Source organism: Macaca nemestrina, chromosome 6 (assembly GCF_043159975.1).
Source record: "Macaca nemestrina isolate mMacNem1 chromosome 6, mMacNem.hap1, whole genome shotgun sequence".
Taxonomy (NCBI): Eukaryota; Metazoa; Chordata; class Mammalia; order Primates; family Cercopithecidae; genus Macaca; species Macaca nemestrina.
Genome location: NC_092130.1, coordinates 173608785 through 173625904, shown reverse-complemented (window position 1 = coordinate 173625904; position 17120 = coordinate 173608785). Strand labels below are relative to the sequence as shown.

At 36.5% G+C, this 17120-nt stretch overlaps 1 protein-coding gene and 1 long non-coding RNA gene across 2 annotated transcripts in view; one reads left to right on the top strand and one right to left on the bottom strand.

Moving 5' to 3' along the window:
• Positions 1-17120, top strand: part of LOC105489474 (adenylate cyclase 2) — a 425178-nt gene that overhangs the window by 323191 nt on the left and 84867 nt on the right. The window contains exons 13-14 of the mRNA XM_011754299.3: positions 1042-1111; positions 3969-4066. Of these exons, the coding sequence (XP_011752601.2) occupies positions 1042-1111; positions 3969-4066 (168 nt within the window). The remainder of the gene's footprint in view (positions 1-1041; positions 1112-3968; positions 4067-17120) is intronic.
• LOC105489473 (uncharacterized) overlaps positions 1-17120 on the bottom strand; it is a 41203-nt gene that overhangs the window by 13979 nt on the left and 10104 nt on the right. The gene's annotated exons all lie outside the window — the stretch shown is intronic.

Here is a 17120-nt window from a genome sequence, read left to right as displayed (position 1 = left end):
TTTATTTATTTGTCAACAACTGAGCGATGCATAGTACTTATGCATGCGTTTTTATGTTTGCATCAATCTATCCTGAACAGATTGCTTATTATACTAGTATTTTTATCAATTTTTAAAAAACTCAAGACAGGCGCGGTGGCTCACGCCTGTAATCCCAGCACTTTGGGAGACTGAGGCAGGTGGATCACGAAGTTGGGAGTTCATGACCAGCCTGGTCAACATGGTGAAACCCCATCTCTACTAAAAATACAAAAATTATCCAGGCGTGGTGGCAGGCACCTATAGTCCCCAGCTACTCAGGAGGCTGAGGCAGGAGAATTACTTGAACCTGGGAGGCAGAAGTTGCAATGAGCCAAGATCACATCACTGCGCTCCAGCCTGGGCGACAGAGTGAGACTCGATCTCAAAAAAGAAAAGAAAAGAAAACTTTATTCAAGCATGACTTTTTCTTTCTAGAAATGAAAAAAGTGACAATGAAAGTATGTTTGCTAAGTCTGAAAGAAGCAAAACCTTCTCACCCAGATCTTAAAAGCACTCTGATGGTTTGGATGCTCTGATCTGTTGCCCTCTAGAAGCTGAAAAAAAAAAAAAAAAAAAAAAAAAGGTTCTTCTCTAGGAATTAGATCCTTAAGGAGGTGAAACCACTGGATGATTTCAGAAAAACATGGGGAAATCACATTATTGATGTCTTTACTCCTTTAGATGAACTTATCTCCCTTGTTATTTAATTCAGATCCCTTGAGTTTCAGTTGATTTGACAGCTGGTTTATAATATAGAATTTTCCAAGGAGGACAGTGTATGATTAGGAATATTATATTTTCAGATCCTGTTAACATTATCCAGATTCCATATCCAGTTAGTTGGCATTATATGTTGTTTTTTTTTAAAAAAAAAAAAAAAAAAAAAAAAAAAAAAAAAAAAAAACATTGTTCGGAATGATACACGATAAAGAAAGAAGAGTGCAAGTCATTTTAACAAATAGTTCCAGATGTTTGATTGGAGATTCAGTTTTATGATGTGTTGGTCCTTTCTATTTCTAGGCAATGGCTCAAGTCTGAAGACATTCAGAGAATCTCACTGCTTTTCTATAACAAAGTACTAGAAAAAGAGGTAAGCTTTTCTCTTCTTCAAAATCACCAATTGGGTTTTCTGAAATTTGAATTTCTTCATGAAATTGTGCTCATGTTTTTCATATGTGACATTTAAGCTGCCTCTCACTATATTCAAACTCTTTCTGGCTTTTCTGGTGATTCTTTCGTGCATATATTGCTTTATTGTATTTCTTGTTACTAAGTTTCTATCTTTGGTCAGTCACCATTCTCAACCCTCTCCATAGTAAATGGTATCTGCAATGTGTGTGAAATATCCCAATTAAATGAAAGATGTGAGAGATAATATCTGCTCTTCTCAATGTGAAATTCTCTCAGAAAAGTCTTTAAAAAACAGAATTCTTCTTGATAAATCTACAATGTCTTTACACAAATTATTTTGATATTTTGACCAAAATGTGAGTTTTACATTCAATGCTTTCTCAGGGTAATTAGAACTTTTAAGCGTTATTGTATCTAAGTGTTTTCATATTATGGCTCTTAAAGTGAGAGCTATTTCAGGCACAAATAAGTAAGCAGACATTTAGATTTTACATGTCAAGCTATATATGGGTTTGCTAAAATGAATTCAGTTGATTGTTGCAGAGAGGACAACCATTCTTCTAGCTCAACTTTATTTTATTTGCCTTTTGTTTTTTGTCGATCTAGAGAAGGAACCAGATTTAGAAGTAATTTGCATCATTCAACTATATATTGACAGGCATAGTTTGAACAAAAGTTACATTAATGGTAGCATTTGCAGCTCTGGTATTAAAATTATGTTGATAGGCACGGTGGCTCATGCCTGTAATCCCAGCACTTTGGGAGGCCAAGGCAGGCAGATCACGAGGTCAGGAGATCTAGACCATCCTGGCTAACATGGTGAAACCCAGTCTCTACTAAAAATATAAAAAAATTAGCCAGGCATGGTGGCGGACGCCTGTAGTCCTAGCTACTCGGGAGGCTGAGGCAGGAGAATGGCAAGAACCTGGGAGGCGGAGCTTGCAGTGAGCCAGGATCGCGCCACTGCGCTCCAACCTAGAAGAGTGAGACTCCATCTCAAAAATAATAATAATAATAAACTATGTTGATAAAATTTAGTGCATTATTTTATGAATATCAAATAGAAATATTAAATATGATAATTCCTTCCAAAATCTATGGACACACCAAAAGTTTTTTTTTATGTTGGTTGTCAAGAGGATGTATTGTCTACTACTAAGTAGAGGACTCTGACCATTGAATGCAGACAGTTTACCAAATTGATGCTTGTTATAATGTGCTATTATTGACCATCTTATCCTTAATAACTTGAGCAAATATTAATGGCTACTTATTGCTTAGCTGTTACATTATTTCTTTCCTGATAGAAGTCCATTTCTTTGTTAATACCACAAAGAAATTCCCACTCATATCTCTGCACAAAGGCCTGAAGAAGTTAGAAGATAAGGATTTAATTGAGGGCATAGAATGTAATCACATTTCAGCAATTATGCTAATATAGCTTCTTCAGGAGCATGGAAATTATGTTGGCTACTAAGTCACAAAATATACCCCCCAAAATTCTAGTAAACAGAAAGTGATCATTTAAAAATCCAGCTTTTGCACACATTCCCCATGTATACATATTTGTAGATGCCAACTTTAAAGCAAATTTTAGAGAGCAGCAAGACTTAAGCTCAGTTTTTGTCCATCTATCCCCAGCTTGCCCTTCAGGGGATCAGGTAGGGCAAAAGGCTGCAAGAGCTAAGAGAAGAGAAATATCTGGAGACCCATCAGAGATCCTTCATGCAGCACTAAAACAGGGAAGCTAAAATGCAAGAAATACATATGTGTCCCTATAACTTGGGAGAGTTTATGCAAATGTAGCCAATGCAACCTGACAGTATTTTCAGGAGGTTTCAAAGGCATTGGCACAAAATTTTATTTCCTTTAATTTTACCATACAACCTTTCGTAAGGCAGTTGAGCCTCAAGGTTGAGAGTATGAGTTCAGAGCCTGGTGAAGGTCCTGGTTTCCCATGCACTGTATCTCCCTGATTGTAGTCAATTGTTCCAGTCCACAGTTTCTTCATCCAAAAATAGGGGCTGTTGTGTGGATTGAATGATTATCACAGGGAAAGCAGGGAATGCAGGACACCATGCTGAATGCAGCAGGGGTCATCATCAGCATCATAAGTAGAGCCCTCTCTGGCATTTTTATCCTGCCTAAGTCAAGCAGGGTCAGCCCCAGGTAAGCAGCTAACGCTGATCAGCTTATTCATGGCATGGGGAACCATGTGGGCTCCTGCTGAATGCACTGGACAAGAGGAAGGAAGAGGAGCCCATTGGCCAGACTCAGAACAAGCCAACTAAGAACCAAGTCGGCAAACCTTTTGGTCTTGTAACTTTACCCATCACCTCTCAATGGCATTAAGACAAATAATAAAATAAAATACTAAAATAAAGGAATATGACTTGCATTTCCTCAGTAGTATTGAAAAGTAAAATAGTATATGAGAAGTCATTCCCTTTCCCTCAATACTCGTAGACAACAGACCCTCATGGGACCCAGGGCACAGGCGCGATTCACAGTTCACTCACTCAACCTTCTGGTCAGGTACCTCTCTCCTTACTAGAGAGATTCAGTTGCTTATAGATGGCTTTGAAAACAGTTCCACTCATAAACTGTGGTCCTTGGAAGTCGCTCCTTCACAGTTCTTATGGGGGAAGAAAACACTCACTGCTGAGATGAATAGGCTTTCTCCTTCCCTCGCGTTGGCGTCAATCTACACAATTACTGAGTGTGGTGCATGCTCTGGGTACAACTAGGCTGCTGGTCACTGTGTACAGCTCTTCTCTTGGAGAACCGTCACTCACAGGTTCCTTTCTCCCCTTCAGTACCGGGCCACGGCACTGCCAGCATTCAAGTATTACGTGACTTGTGCCTGTCTCATATTCTTCTGTATCTTCATTGTGCAGATTCTCGTGCTGCCAAAGTAAGTACTTCTGGTTTCCATTGGGATTCTCACCTGGGTTGCCTTTCCACTGGAGCCCAGTTATATTTAAAGGTGTGAAAGGATGCTAATGTGTAGACAGAGGGGTGATTTAACATGTCGTGGTGAAGGGAGAGTAACCCAGGACCTCGGAGGTTAAGTGGCCCCCATGTGTCTTCCTGAGCATAATGTTGGATTTTCCAAGTGGACATGTTGATTCAAACTTCTAGGGATTTAAAAAAAAATAATTTAACCTTCTTGTTTTGATGTTGGTATTACTCTGATGCACAGTCTAGGAAATGTAGCTCAATAAACTTTACCCACAAAGAGCGCAGTCCCCAGATGTGGTTTCTAATAAACAAATGGCATTATATTATATTGAAAGGGCATGGCCTTTCACTATAAGGCACACTTTGCCCGCCCATCCATTTTGTCCAAGTTCTGTGTGTTACATGGCCCTCTCTTTGAAATCCACTCCACAGCCGTCTTTGATTGTTACAAGTCAAGGTTCAGCCGACCTCTCCCAGGAGAGACGTGGGTGCAAATGGGAGAATCGGAGCAAACCACATTTCATGCTTTGAGGTGAATTCCTTCTGGCTCCACTTACTGGTGAAAAACCAATCACTTTAGGATCCCTAGGTCATCTTTCTCTTGCACCTTCTTAATTTGTTCAAGACCAATCAGGTGACTTTCTTCAAGAAAGATAATTCTCATTTTACAATCTAAAGAAAATTCTTGTCCTTCTTTTAATAACTGGGCATATAGAAAGAAGTTTCTATATCCTTCTGATCATATATATTTTTTTTCCTTCTGATCATATATTTTTTCTTTCTTAACCTATTTTGTTAAGGTCAAAGCAACCATTTTCAATCTAGTAGAATTCAGTTGTGTGCTTGCATTTAACTCTCATGGTGCAGCCAGCCTTTGTGGGCAACTCAAGCGGCTTAGATTGAGTAGTGTTTTGTCAAAGAAGTTGTCTGTTTCTCCGCCTCTGTACTTCAAAGGATTTTCTTCTGGGCACTGAGCCAAATAGCCAAAAACCACTTTTGGGGTACAAGTGGTTTTTGATTACGTGGATGCATTGTAGAGTGGTGAAAGTTTTGTTCATGTGTGTCCAGTTCCTTAGCAATGTGCTCCCTTATGGAAGGGGTTTCCAGTAGACTTCCGCTCTCCCCATGAATTGGAAGTGTAATACATGGGCAAAAGGAGCCCTTCTTCAGGACTTACAGAATCTTCAGTGAAATGTCCCAATGTGAACATATCAGTTTTCCATTCAAACAAATGTTAACAAATTAAGCTCCTTAGTGTCAGGCCTGTTATCATGGTACTGGAGAGAAACAGCCATCCCAGTACACACTGGCTTATAGACTGATAGAGCAGAAAAGCATTTTGAAAGCTAGATAGGTGGAATAAATATTACCCAGGGAAGGGGTCCTCACTGTTACTCTTACATAGATAGATTCATTAATTTTTCTACATCTTCCTATTGGATGAGTATTTCTGTATTCTCTGCATTATAAGTAATACAGGATCTGTCACCTACTGGGAGGACTGGGGGCAATTTAGAAGATGCCTCCAAAGAAGGCAATAAGACTTCCAGGAACCAGGGAAAACGTTTCGTGGGATTTCACTTTTAAGAAACACATCTCTGTCATGTCTTTGCTGGCTTGGCTTTGGTTTTCCTTGTCTCTCTTCTGTGGCATTGCATCTTTATGAGGACCCATGGACGTTCATTCTCTCAAGCTTCATCACCCATTATTTTTGTGGGTGCACGCAGGTTGCATTCGCTCTAAGGAAAACCCACAGCCTCATCTAATGGAGCCCCCAGACCTGCACTTGCTGTAACAGCCTCAGGCTTCTTGTTCTGTGACTTCTTCGTGTTTCTTTCGTATTAATATCTCCTTTTTTTTCTTTTTCTTTAGAAACAATCTTCCTAGAAAATATTTCAAAGATACAAAAAACTACAGAGTGTGATATAATAAACACACACGGGTCCATAATCCAGACTTTTGCAAATGTTTACCTTGTGTCCTCTTTACTGTAGTCCCAATTTTCCACCCTCTTGACTGTTATTATTTGGGTATGCTTCCTTTAAACAATACATGTTTTTATTTTGGTTTTATTTATTCAATTTGATATCTTTCTTCATGTTAATTTCTTCTATATTTATTTTGTCATCTGTATTTTGATTTTATAATTGGTGTGAGTGGACCCACTTCTACCATTTTATTTTGTGTTTTATTTACCTTGCTTTTCTTTGGTCCTTTATTCTCTTTTTTCTGATTTCTAATGGATTGATCAAGTTCTTTTATTCCTTTTATTAATGGTAAATTAAAAGCAACTTTATTAGAAAGTAAAGAAATAAAAGAATGGCTACTCCATAGGCAGAGAGGCCTGTTTATTCTTTTATTTCTTTTACTGGTTAGGAAGTCTATGTATTTTTTTCATTAAAGATTACTATTAAAGTTTAGAGAATATGCATCATTTATATTTTTCTTTTAATGATTATCATTAAAATTTCAATATGTATTATTTATGTTAAAGAATAAAAATATATAATTATTGTTTATAATATGTATTTTATATTTACATGTTTTTAATATTATATATTTTTTGTCAATATCTTTTGGGATAGAAGTGGTTTTTGTTACATGGATGAATTGTAGAGTGGTGAAGTCTGAGATTTCAGTGCATTCATCACCCAAGTAGTATACACTGTACATAATACGTAGTTGTCTATCCCTCACTCCTCCTATCCTTCCCCCTTTGGAGTCTTCATAATCCATTGTATCATGCTGTGTGCCTTTATGTACCCATAGCTTAACTACCATTTATAAGTGAGAACATACAGTATTTGGTTTTCCATTCCTGAGTTATTTCACTTAGAATAATGGCTTCCAGTTCCAACTAAGTTGCTGCAAAAGATATTATTCTTTTTATTTTTGTGGCAGAGTAATTTTCCATCGTGTATGTACACTACATTTCATTTATCCATTCATTGGTTGATGAATGCTTGCGTTGGTTCCATGTCTTGGCAATTGTGAATTGAATTTTAACATTTATGCTTAATGAAATACATTCTAAACTTATTCATAATCTCTCTTCAATATAATTATTTCCTAGGATTTTTAGCTCTGACTGTAATTATAGTCAATGTGTATTTAAATCTGCCACATTCTTTACCAATTAATTTGCTCATCAATGCTTTTTAAAAATTATTGGTTTCTTCAAATTCATTTATTTATTTTTTGGTGATGTCTATGAGTTGTTAGGGTTTTTGGAGAGGGGATTTATGAGTAACAATAGCTGCCTTTTTTAGTTATATTAAAATTTCTGTATCTACCTTATTTCACAGTTCTTGAATAATAGTTTAACTGGGCATAAAATTATAGGTTAACTTTTATTTTCCCTCAGACTTATGATGACATTACTCTGTGGCATTACAGCTTCTATTTTTGTTAATGAAGTATTTCTGTCAGTCTCATTACATTCCTTTCTAGGGAGTATGTCTTTCCTCTCTGAATGCTTTTAGGTATCTTTTTGGCTTAGGGGTGTGGTGACGGTGTTTTCACCGTATTGTTTCCATAAGTGTTTTCGTTTTCATCTACCTAAGTGACTAGGTGTGATTTTTTGATCTGAAGACACATATCTTTGCTCAGTTCTGCAAAATTCTCTGCCTCTGTCTCTTACATATTGCTGTTGATTGTCTTGATTGTCTATTCTTTCTTCTGGAGTTCTTGTAACTGCATATTTTGTTCTCATCCTGGGCTCCAGGTATTGTCATATTTCCTCCCAGTTTCCACTTTTTTATTTCTTTGGGCTGCATTCTGATAAATTCTTCACCCAACATTGAGATTATAATATTTGTGATTTTTTTTTCATGTCTAAGAAGTCTATGTTGTTCTTAAAACCTAACCTTTTTGTATATATAATTTTATATTTTGCCTATGGAGTTTTGTTTCATTTTCCTTTACTTGCAGATACATACATACATACATATATATATATATATATATATATATATTTTTTTTTTTTTTTTTTTTTTGAGATGGAGTGTTGCTCTGTCACCCAAGCTAGAGTGTAGTGGCACAATCTCGGCTCACTACAACCTCCTCCTCCTGGGTTCAAGCAGTTCTCCTGTCTCAGCCTCCCAAGTACCTCAGATTACAGGCGCCCAACACCACGCCCAGCTGATTTTTGTATTTTTAGTAGAGACGGGGTTTCACCATATTTGTCAGGCTGGTCTCGAACTCCTCACCTCAAAGATCTGCCTACCTTGGCCTCCCAAAGTGCTGGGATTACAGGCGTGAGCCACCACGCCTGGTCTATTGCAGATTGTAAACATGTTATATGGAAAGATCACTTATTTTATTTCTTTTTCTTTATTATTTTGAGACAGAGTTCTGCTCTGTCACCCAGGCTGAAGTGTGGTGGCACCATCTTGGCTCACTGCAACCTCTGCCTCCTGGGTTCAAGCAGTTCTCCTTTCTCAGCCTCCCGAGTAGCTGGGATTACAGGCACCTGCCACTGAGCCGGGCTAATTTTTGTATTTTTAGTAGAGATGGAGTTTCACCATGTTGGCCAGGCTGGTCTCAAACTTCTAGCCTCAAGCAATCTGCCTGCCTTGGCCTCCCAAAGTGTTGGGATTACAGGTGTGAATCACTGCGCCTGGCGGAAATATCACTTATTTTACTGTGTTCCTTAGGATTGATCAATATGTGATTCTGCCATTTAAGTCTGTCCTTGTATTGTCTGTAATTTTGTGTATATATTTATCAACAGCAAGGATTTGGGTCCATGGTAGTCTTGTATGTTCTGAGTTGTAACGGCATCACTATGGGATAGATTTCAGTGTATCTTTGCCGGGTATCTCTGGGATTCACCAATTCAAGTCACAATATTTTATTAAATCCTTAGACTAAGGTTCCTGCACTAAGGAGGTCATGTGAATTTGGGTCAACACCTACTGGCATGGAGCAAGATTGGTGATCCCAATTTTTGAAACTGACCTTTTCTTCATGGCCCCAGTCAGATGGTTATCTTCCCTAAAAATTACCAGACTGGTGGAGAGTTTTTCTGTTTCTTGTTTCTTGGTGGGACAGCCCTTCAGGGCCCCTGCCTTTATTCAAGAGCTCAGTTCTAATTTCATGTTAATCAAATGCCTGAGAGCATCACCTTCCTTGGGTAGACATCAGTCTTACACCAAGAACAGGTATTAGCCCCTGGTTTCTCCTGGGCCTTTAGCATCAGCCCCTCTCAGCGATCTGCATTTGAATACCTTCTGTGTACTAGGAATCTCTCTTTCTTGCCTATTATCTCATCTATTTAAAGAAACCATTTTGTTGTATTTTATGAAGCATTTTTGCTAGAATAATGGTGCTTCTCACTTCTGCTGACCTGTCTTTACTTGTTTTCTTAACTCGTTAATTATACTTTTGCTTTGTTTCATTTGTTTAGCTTTTTTTTGGTGGTAAATTGCCTCGTGTTTTTGGAAAAGGGAAAGAAATAAATGAGTGAGTAAATGAATGAATGAATAACTAATAATGGAGAAATTTGTTACCTGGAAAGGACCAGTAAAGGGAGGTGTTTCCCTGAAGGGGAGCCCAACATCGTCCTTATTCAGCCTATAATCGTTCAATCTGGCTGTAGTCTCAGAATTTGAATAGATAAAATTAAATTATTGGTTGACTCCTCTTTTTGGAGTTGCTCTCTCACTCTGTCTGCCCTGTAGTATAACTTTATCAAAAATGTGAGCTACCTTCGAAGACCAAAAGTGATCAAGCATGAATTGCTTTTTCTGTTTTTAAGTAGTTTCATTCATATTATCTGCCAAACTAAATGGATTGTGTTTACCGGTCATGAGGACAGTTGTTAAAACAAGGATGAATTTTTTTTCTAGCACAATTTAAGTAAATAACATGTGTTTCATTAGCCCAAGAAAAATTAAGAATAATGATGTTTTACTTAAGAGATATTAATAAACCAAATTATAATGTTAAGTATCTTAGAATTATTATTTCTGCTTAGATCTCTAGTATCAGTTTCATTACTTATTTCAATACTCAATACTAGAGGTGGTAAAATGCGTTCAAATCCTGGCATAGGTTGTACAGAATGATATAGACAAATCTTACTGCTGGATTAGATATAAGGAGTATGAGAAAATAAGTTTTGCAGGGGTTTTAATTTTGTTTAATTTTGTCCTGAACAGTTGGAAAAACTGTTGCCATTTACAAAGAGAGAATCCTGGGGCAGGCACAGGTTGGGGAGGGAGAGCAAACTCAAGGGCTCCGTTCTGGACATGAGATACATGTGCCTGCTACACATCAGGTGCTGGGGTTTCACACAGAAGGGAGTATGTGACCTACAGAATTTATAGAACCTCCCGTGAAACCCTCTGTAGCTGCTATAGATTCTATAGAGCTGGGTGGAGATACAATCTGAAAAACCTGCACCTATGGATTATTTAAATCCAAGAGATGGGATGAGCTCCCCCAAGTAGAGGGTATAGGAAGAGACGACTCTGCACTTTCTGGGGAATACAGTGTGTCTGAAAATTCAGATCTTCAGCCCTTATCATTGCTGTAAAGGTAGAACTCTTCTTACTTGGCCAAAGATCATCTCTTTTTTCTTTCCTACATCTCAGAACCTTCAAGTGTCCAGAACATCTCAAAGCTAAAGTCCTCTCATCAGAGAAAGGCTACTGTAATGGTGATGAATATTTAAATTCCATTTCCTCCTTTCAACTTTTGATTCTTTCTTTCTTCTTTTCTTTTTTACTGAATTCCCTTTCATTTTGAAGTTCTATCTTTTAAAAAGGAAGAATTTTTATTTCATGCTAACTTATAATTAAAAGAAAAGTTTGCTTCCTTTGGTTCTTATCATCCTGACTGAATCCCACACAACAGATGTGAGTGGAGAGCTGATGAGAGGCTTGCTTTAGGGAAGAAGTAAGGGAAGTGAAGTCAACCAGGAGAGAGGCCGTGAAAGTCATGACATTCAATAGAATGCCAAAGACATCATTATTTACCCAGAGAGATGGCTTGTAATTAATACATTTCATAGGCTTTTTGAGTGGAACGTGTGTCTCCACTGGGCTTCTCTCATCAATAAATGTGTTTCTCACCCCTGTCAGGCCACCTTTAAGCAATTCATTGACTGGGGGAAAAAAGCAGAAAGGAAAGAGGACCTTGTCCAGAATCAGCCTCTTCCGTATTCCATAAGAATGCACTTGAGTAAAGCACCAAAGTCAAAAATGAACACTAAAAGTAATTTTTCTTGCCTCATGACAGGGAAGACTCAAGTTTGCTTTTCAGTACATACGTAATAAGTTATGCTTCAGGGTTAAAAAGAAGCAGTTTTGCAACTGGGATGTGAATTAAAATTGATTAAGTTACACCAACATCTTTGTATACTTAATGGACCTGAACATGCTTTTGACAGAACAGGCAGGATAAATGGTTATAATTAAGAGCGTTTGACCAACCATTACTTTGTCTCACAGTATTTGTTGTTCCCTGGTGTCTTAGTCCTTTGGACTTCTCTAACAAAGGACCACAGACTGTGTAGCTTAGGAGCAATAGGAATTTAGAAGCCATGGTTCCAGAAGCCAAAGTCTGACATCAGGGTGCCAGCATGGGTGGGTTCGGGTGAGGGCTGTCTTTCAGATTGCAGACTACTGTCTTCTTGTATCCTCACATGGCAGAAAGAAATAGCTAGTTCTGCAGCCAATTCTCATAAGGGCACTAATGCCATTCATGAGGTCTCCACCTTCATGACCCAGTCACCTCCCAAAGGCCCCATTTCCCTAATGCCATCACATTGGGGGTTAGGAATTCAACAGATAGATTTTGGGGGGCAGAAGCATTAAGCCCATAAGAACTCAGATGGAAGAGAGGTCCATCTGAACATAAATGCCAGTATGCCATAGACTAGAATACTGAACAGCCTGAAGTTGAGCATATTGGTGAGAGTTTGAGCCACCCCAAGTCTGAATCTCAGGTTGTCACATACTATTCTATATGCAAGACCATATCACCTACAAATGAAGATCGTTTTACTTCTTCTTTTACAATCTGATGCCTTTTATATTATTTTCCTGCCCAATTTCCCTGGTTAAAACCTCCAGTACAAAGTTAAATAGAAGTAGCCACAGCACACATCCTTTCTTATTCAATCTCAGGAGAAAAGCATTCAGCCTTTCACCACTAAGTATGATGTTAGTTGTGAGTTTCTCATGGTGACCTTTTATCAAGATAAGGAAATTCCATTTTAGTAATAGTTTGTTGAGTGTTTTCATTGTGAAATAGTGTTGGATTTTGTCAAATCCATTTTCTGCAGCTATTGAGATGATAATGTATTTTTTTCTTCTATTCTATTAATGTGATCTATTGATAGGTTGACTGATATTCAGATATTAAAGCAACCTTACATTTCTTGGGTAAACTCCACTTGGTATTGATATGTAAACCTTTTTACTCGTGGCTGGAGTCAATTAACTAATATTTTGTTAAGGAGTTTTGTATCCATATTCATAAGAGATACTGATTTCTACTTTTTTGTGATGTCTTTGGTATTAGTATCAGGGTGATACTGGTCTCGGAACGAGTTAAGACCTGTTCCCTTCCCTTCCATTTGATGGAAGAGTTTGTAAAAAATGGATATTACTTCTTCTTTCAAAGTTTTGGGCCAGGAATGGTAGCTCACACCTGTAATCCCAGCACTTTGAGAGGCAGAGGCAGGTACATTGCTTGAGCTCAAGAGTTTGAGATCAGCCTGGACAACATGGCAACACCCCTGGGCAAAGGGGCAAAACCCCATCTCTACCAAAAATACAAAAATTGGCCAGGCGTGGTAGCACAGACCTGTTGGTCCCAGCTACTTGGTAGGCTGAGGCAGGAGGATGGCTGCAGCCCGGGAAGTAGAGGCTGCAGTGAGCTGTGACTGCACCACTGCACTCCAGCTTGGGTGACAGAGCAAGACTCTGTCTCAAAAAAATTTAAAAATTAAATGAAAGTTTGGGAAAATTTACCAGTGAGGCCATCTGCACGTGAATTTTTCTTTGTAAGTAGATTTTTTTTAATTACCAAGTTAATCTCTTTACTTTTTATACGTAAGCCTATTTATATTTTTCATTTCTTCTTTAGTCAATTTTGTGTGTCACAACATACTTTTAAGAATGATTATCCCTGCTTAAATGGGCATATCATATCTTACAGCAAATAAAAAACAGATAGTAAGCTGTATTAGTAACACTGTATTCCTTTATCAGCTCTTAATAGATTTTGACATTTGAGGAAGGAGTAAGTAGTGGTCATCAGATACATTCACAAAAAAATGTTAACAACTAACTCTTCTGGGATGCTCTTCACTGTGTCCAGCATATTATTATAAAATAGGAAGAGTCACATTTTTCCAGGTCTATTTGACCTTACTTTAGAATGTCTCTGTCAACTCTCTTCATAGTGAATAATTATTCAAAAAAAAGAAACATTGAAATGCATTTTAGGAAACAAAGGCCTATATAATTCATTGTAGTACAAGAATCCATTATTTAAACTCTGATTCACAAAATAAACCTTATGATTTGTTAGTAGATTAACACATAATTGTCTCTAAATCAGTTGATATGTGTTTAATTGAAGGCCAATATAATTCTATAATCCCTTGTTCCATTTATAAAAAAATTAGAGTATGGCGTAACCCAAGGAATATATACATATTTCTCAATACTTCTAATGCTAAATACTTCCAGTAACAACTTTGTTTTGCTGTTTTCAAAAGAAAAAGAAAGGAATTTGGAGAAGTCACTGTTACAGTTCTTCCCTAGGTTTCTACCTAACTATTAATGATATTATAGTACCCAGAGAAAGCTTTTTTTATCTAGTTAATGGATTAGGCTCCAATAAAGAAAACAAATTGCCTTAGGTTTTTCAGAAAGGGAATTTAATAAAAAGAAGTATTTACAGAATAACAGAAAAGCTGATAAACCAAACAGGGGAGAGTATAGTAGCCATGGTGTAGCAACAGAAGAAACTTTCTACCACCTCTAGACTTGTAAGAAAACAGGATAGAGGTGTTGTTAGCAGAAACCCAGGCTCCTGGGCATTCTTGCAGATGCTAGAACCATGCAAAGCTAGAGCTAGACGAAGGTAAGGTGTTGTCTGACAAGGATCTGGAACTTTAGAAAAGGCAGGAGTTGCAGGCCATCCAGAAAATGACTGCCAAGGAGAGAGTAAGAAGGAGAAATATACCAAATCTCTTTCTTTCCCTTGCCTCCCAGTCTCCCACCAGCTCTCATCAGCCAAACTAGCTAGAAACATTTGACAAAGAGTCTGTGAAATGAAGTCTTTAGGAGACGGACAGAGATATACTTGAAAGGAAACAAGAAATTACCAACACACTTAGTGACAAGTTTTCCTAAATTTGTTAAAATCCATCAATCTCCAAAGGCAAGAATCTCTATGAACATCAAGCATGATAAATATGAAGGAAACCACATGTGGCATATTATAGTCACACTTCTGGAAACCAAAGAAAAAAAGAAAGAAGAACATTAAATGTACCCACAAAAAAAAAAAACAATTCTTAAAAGGGGTCAATGACAGAATGAATGGCTGCCTTCTTATCAGAAATTATGGAGAGCAAAAGACACTTGAACATCTTTAAACCACTGATAGGAGCATGATTAACCCTGAGTTAAACATTAAATTCAAATATTCCTTTTCAAAGTTGAGATGAAAAACACTCTGCAGGTAAAAAAAGAGGGAATTCATCACCAGCAAACATACAAGATATGCTAATGGAAGTTCCTCAGCTAAAGTGATATGATGTCAGAAGAAAACATGAATCTAAGGAAGGAATGGAGGGTATTGGACATGCTTACTGTATGAGAGTATAAAAGACAATATATTTATCTTTCATTTAAGAAAGCATGTATTAACTCTTGGGCAGTCACTAAAAATAAAAGAAGTACAGCTAAAACGCCAAGAGGAAATGAAAAATATTTTAAAATATTTAATTAATAAAATGACAATAATGGAAGAACAGAAAAACAAAAGTAAATGAGACAAATATAAAGCAGACAGTAAAATGGTAGGTTTGAAATAGTAGCAACAAGTAACAGACCACACTATACAAATAAAACCAATGGGGCAAATAAACAATAGATAACCAAAGGGTAAGATTAAATTCAAACATTATTAAATGCGAAAGGACTAAACACTCCAAAGGAAAGTATGACCAAGCCACATTCTCTCTACAAGAGGTGCACCTTAAATACAAAAATTAGGTAGCTTGAAAGTGAAAGGATGAAAAACATATCTGATGTAAACAATAAGCACAAGGAAACTACTATACATATATTAATATCAGACAAAGTAGTTATGAAGGCAAGAAATATTAACAGAGATAAATATAGATAGTGAGTAATGATAAAAAGGTCATTTCACCAGGAGACATAAAATCATAAAGCATGCTCATACCTAATAACAGATCTATAAAATACAGATATGAAAGCACTTAACCTACAGGAGACCATAAAAGCATCTTATGCATATCTGACAAAATCCAAGAAAAAATGAGACAAATCTATGACATAATTAGATATTTAGTATCCCTTTTCTAGTTCTTATTATTATACCAATAGGAATATATAGGAGGTCTGAACAACATTATCAACTTCCTAAAACTAATTGCTGTTTCATAAACTACTAAACTGAATTGAAAAATACTTGTTTACTTAAAGTGCACATGGAACATTAACCTGTTACAAAGATATTACTTATGCTAGGCCATAAAAGCATCTCCACAAATTTGAAAATACAGAAATAAATATGAAGACAAAAAATCATATAGTCTGATGTCTAACCACACTAAAATCAAATTAGAAATCATTAACAATAGAATATTTTAAAATATCCCCAAATATTTTAGTGTTAAACTATATGCTTCTAACCCAGGAGTCAAATAAGAAATACAAGAGAAATGCAAAGATGTTTAAATATCAAAATGTAATGTATCAAAATGTGTGGGATTGCAATTAAAGCAGCAATTTAGGGGGGAATTTGTAGCTTTAAAATGCTTTAAAATTAGAAAAGAGGAAAGAGTTAAAAATCAGTTGTCCAAATTTCCATCTTAGGAAGCAGAAAAAGATGAGCAATTTAGAATCAAGCAATTAGAAAGGAATAAATACTAACAAGAAGAAATCAATAAAATAGAAAACCATCAGTAGTGAAAATTAGTAAAGCCAAAATATGGCTCTTTGAAAAAGACTTTGAAAATTCCTAAACCACTAGCAAGACTGATCAAGAAAGGAAAACAGGGAGAAAATCACAAAGCATCCAAACTAACAATTTAAGGGAAAAAAGAGGACTCACTACAGATTCTACAGATATTAACAGGATAGATATGAAATGCTATACCTTACTTGAGGCCAAACAGATTTACAATTCAGATAAAATGAGCTTCTTGAAAAGACCATTTACCAAAAACTGAAACATAATAGAAAATTTAACTGTGCATGTATCTATTACATTTATTGAATTTGTTTTAAAAATTTTTCCCACAAAGGAAACTTCATACCCAGATTATTTGTGTGTGAATTCTACCCAACATTTTAAGAAAATAAGATAGAAAGAATTGGTCAAATATTAACAAATTTTGTATTTGTGAATGGATAAAAATGTCTTATTCATGGAAAAAGGCTAAAAGATTGGGGCTACAAAGCAAAGTCCACATCTACACCATGTGTAGGAGATCTAGCTGAAGCAAAATGAGAGAGGTTGGAAATAAAGGATATAGAATAGCTATTCCAGGAAACAGCTTATAGAATAAAGGAAATATTGATAATATAAATTCCTGACAATAAAGAATTCAAATGAAAGGTATTCAGCATTAAAAGAAAGATTTTTATTATGATTCAGGCACCAAAAATTTAACAGTCATAAATATTTATGCACTTCAAAATCTCTTTGAAATAAATAAAGCAGAAAGTGTTAAAATGTTCAAATACATGGACAAACCTACACTCCTCTTTGGAAATGTTAATATATTCTAA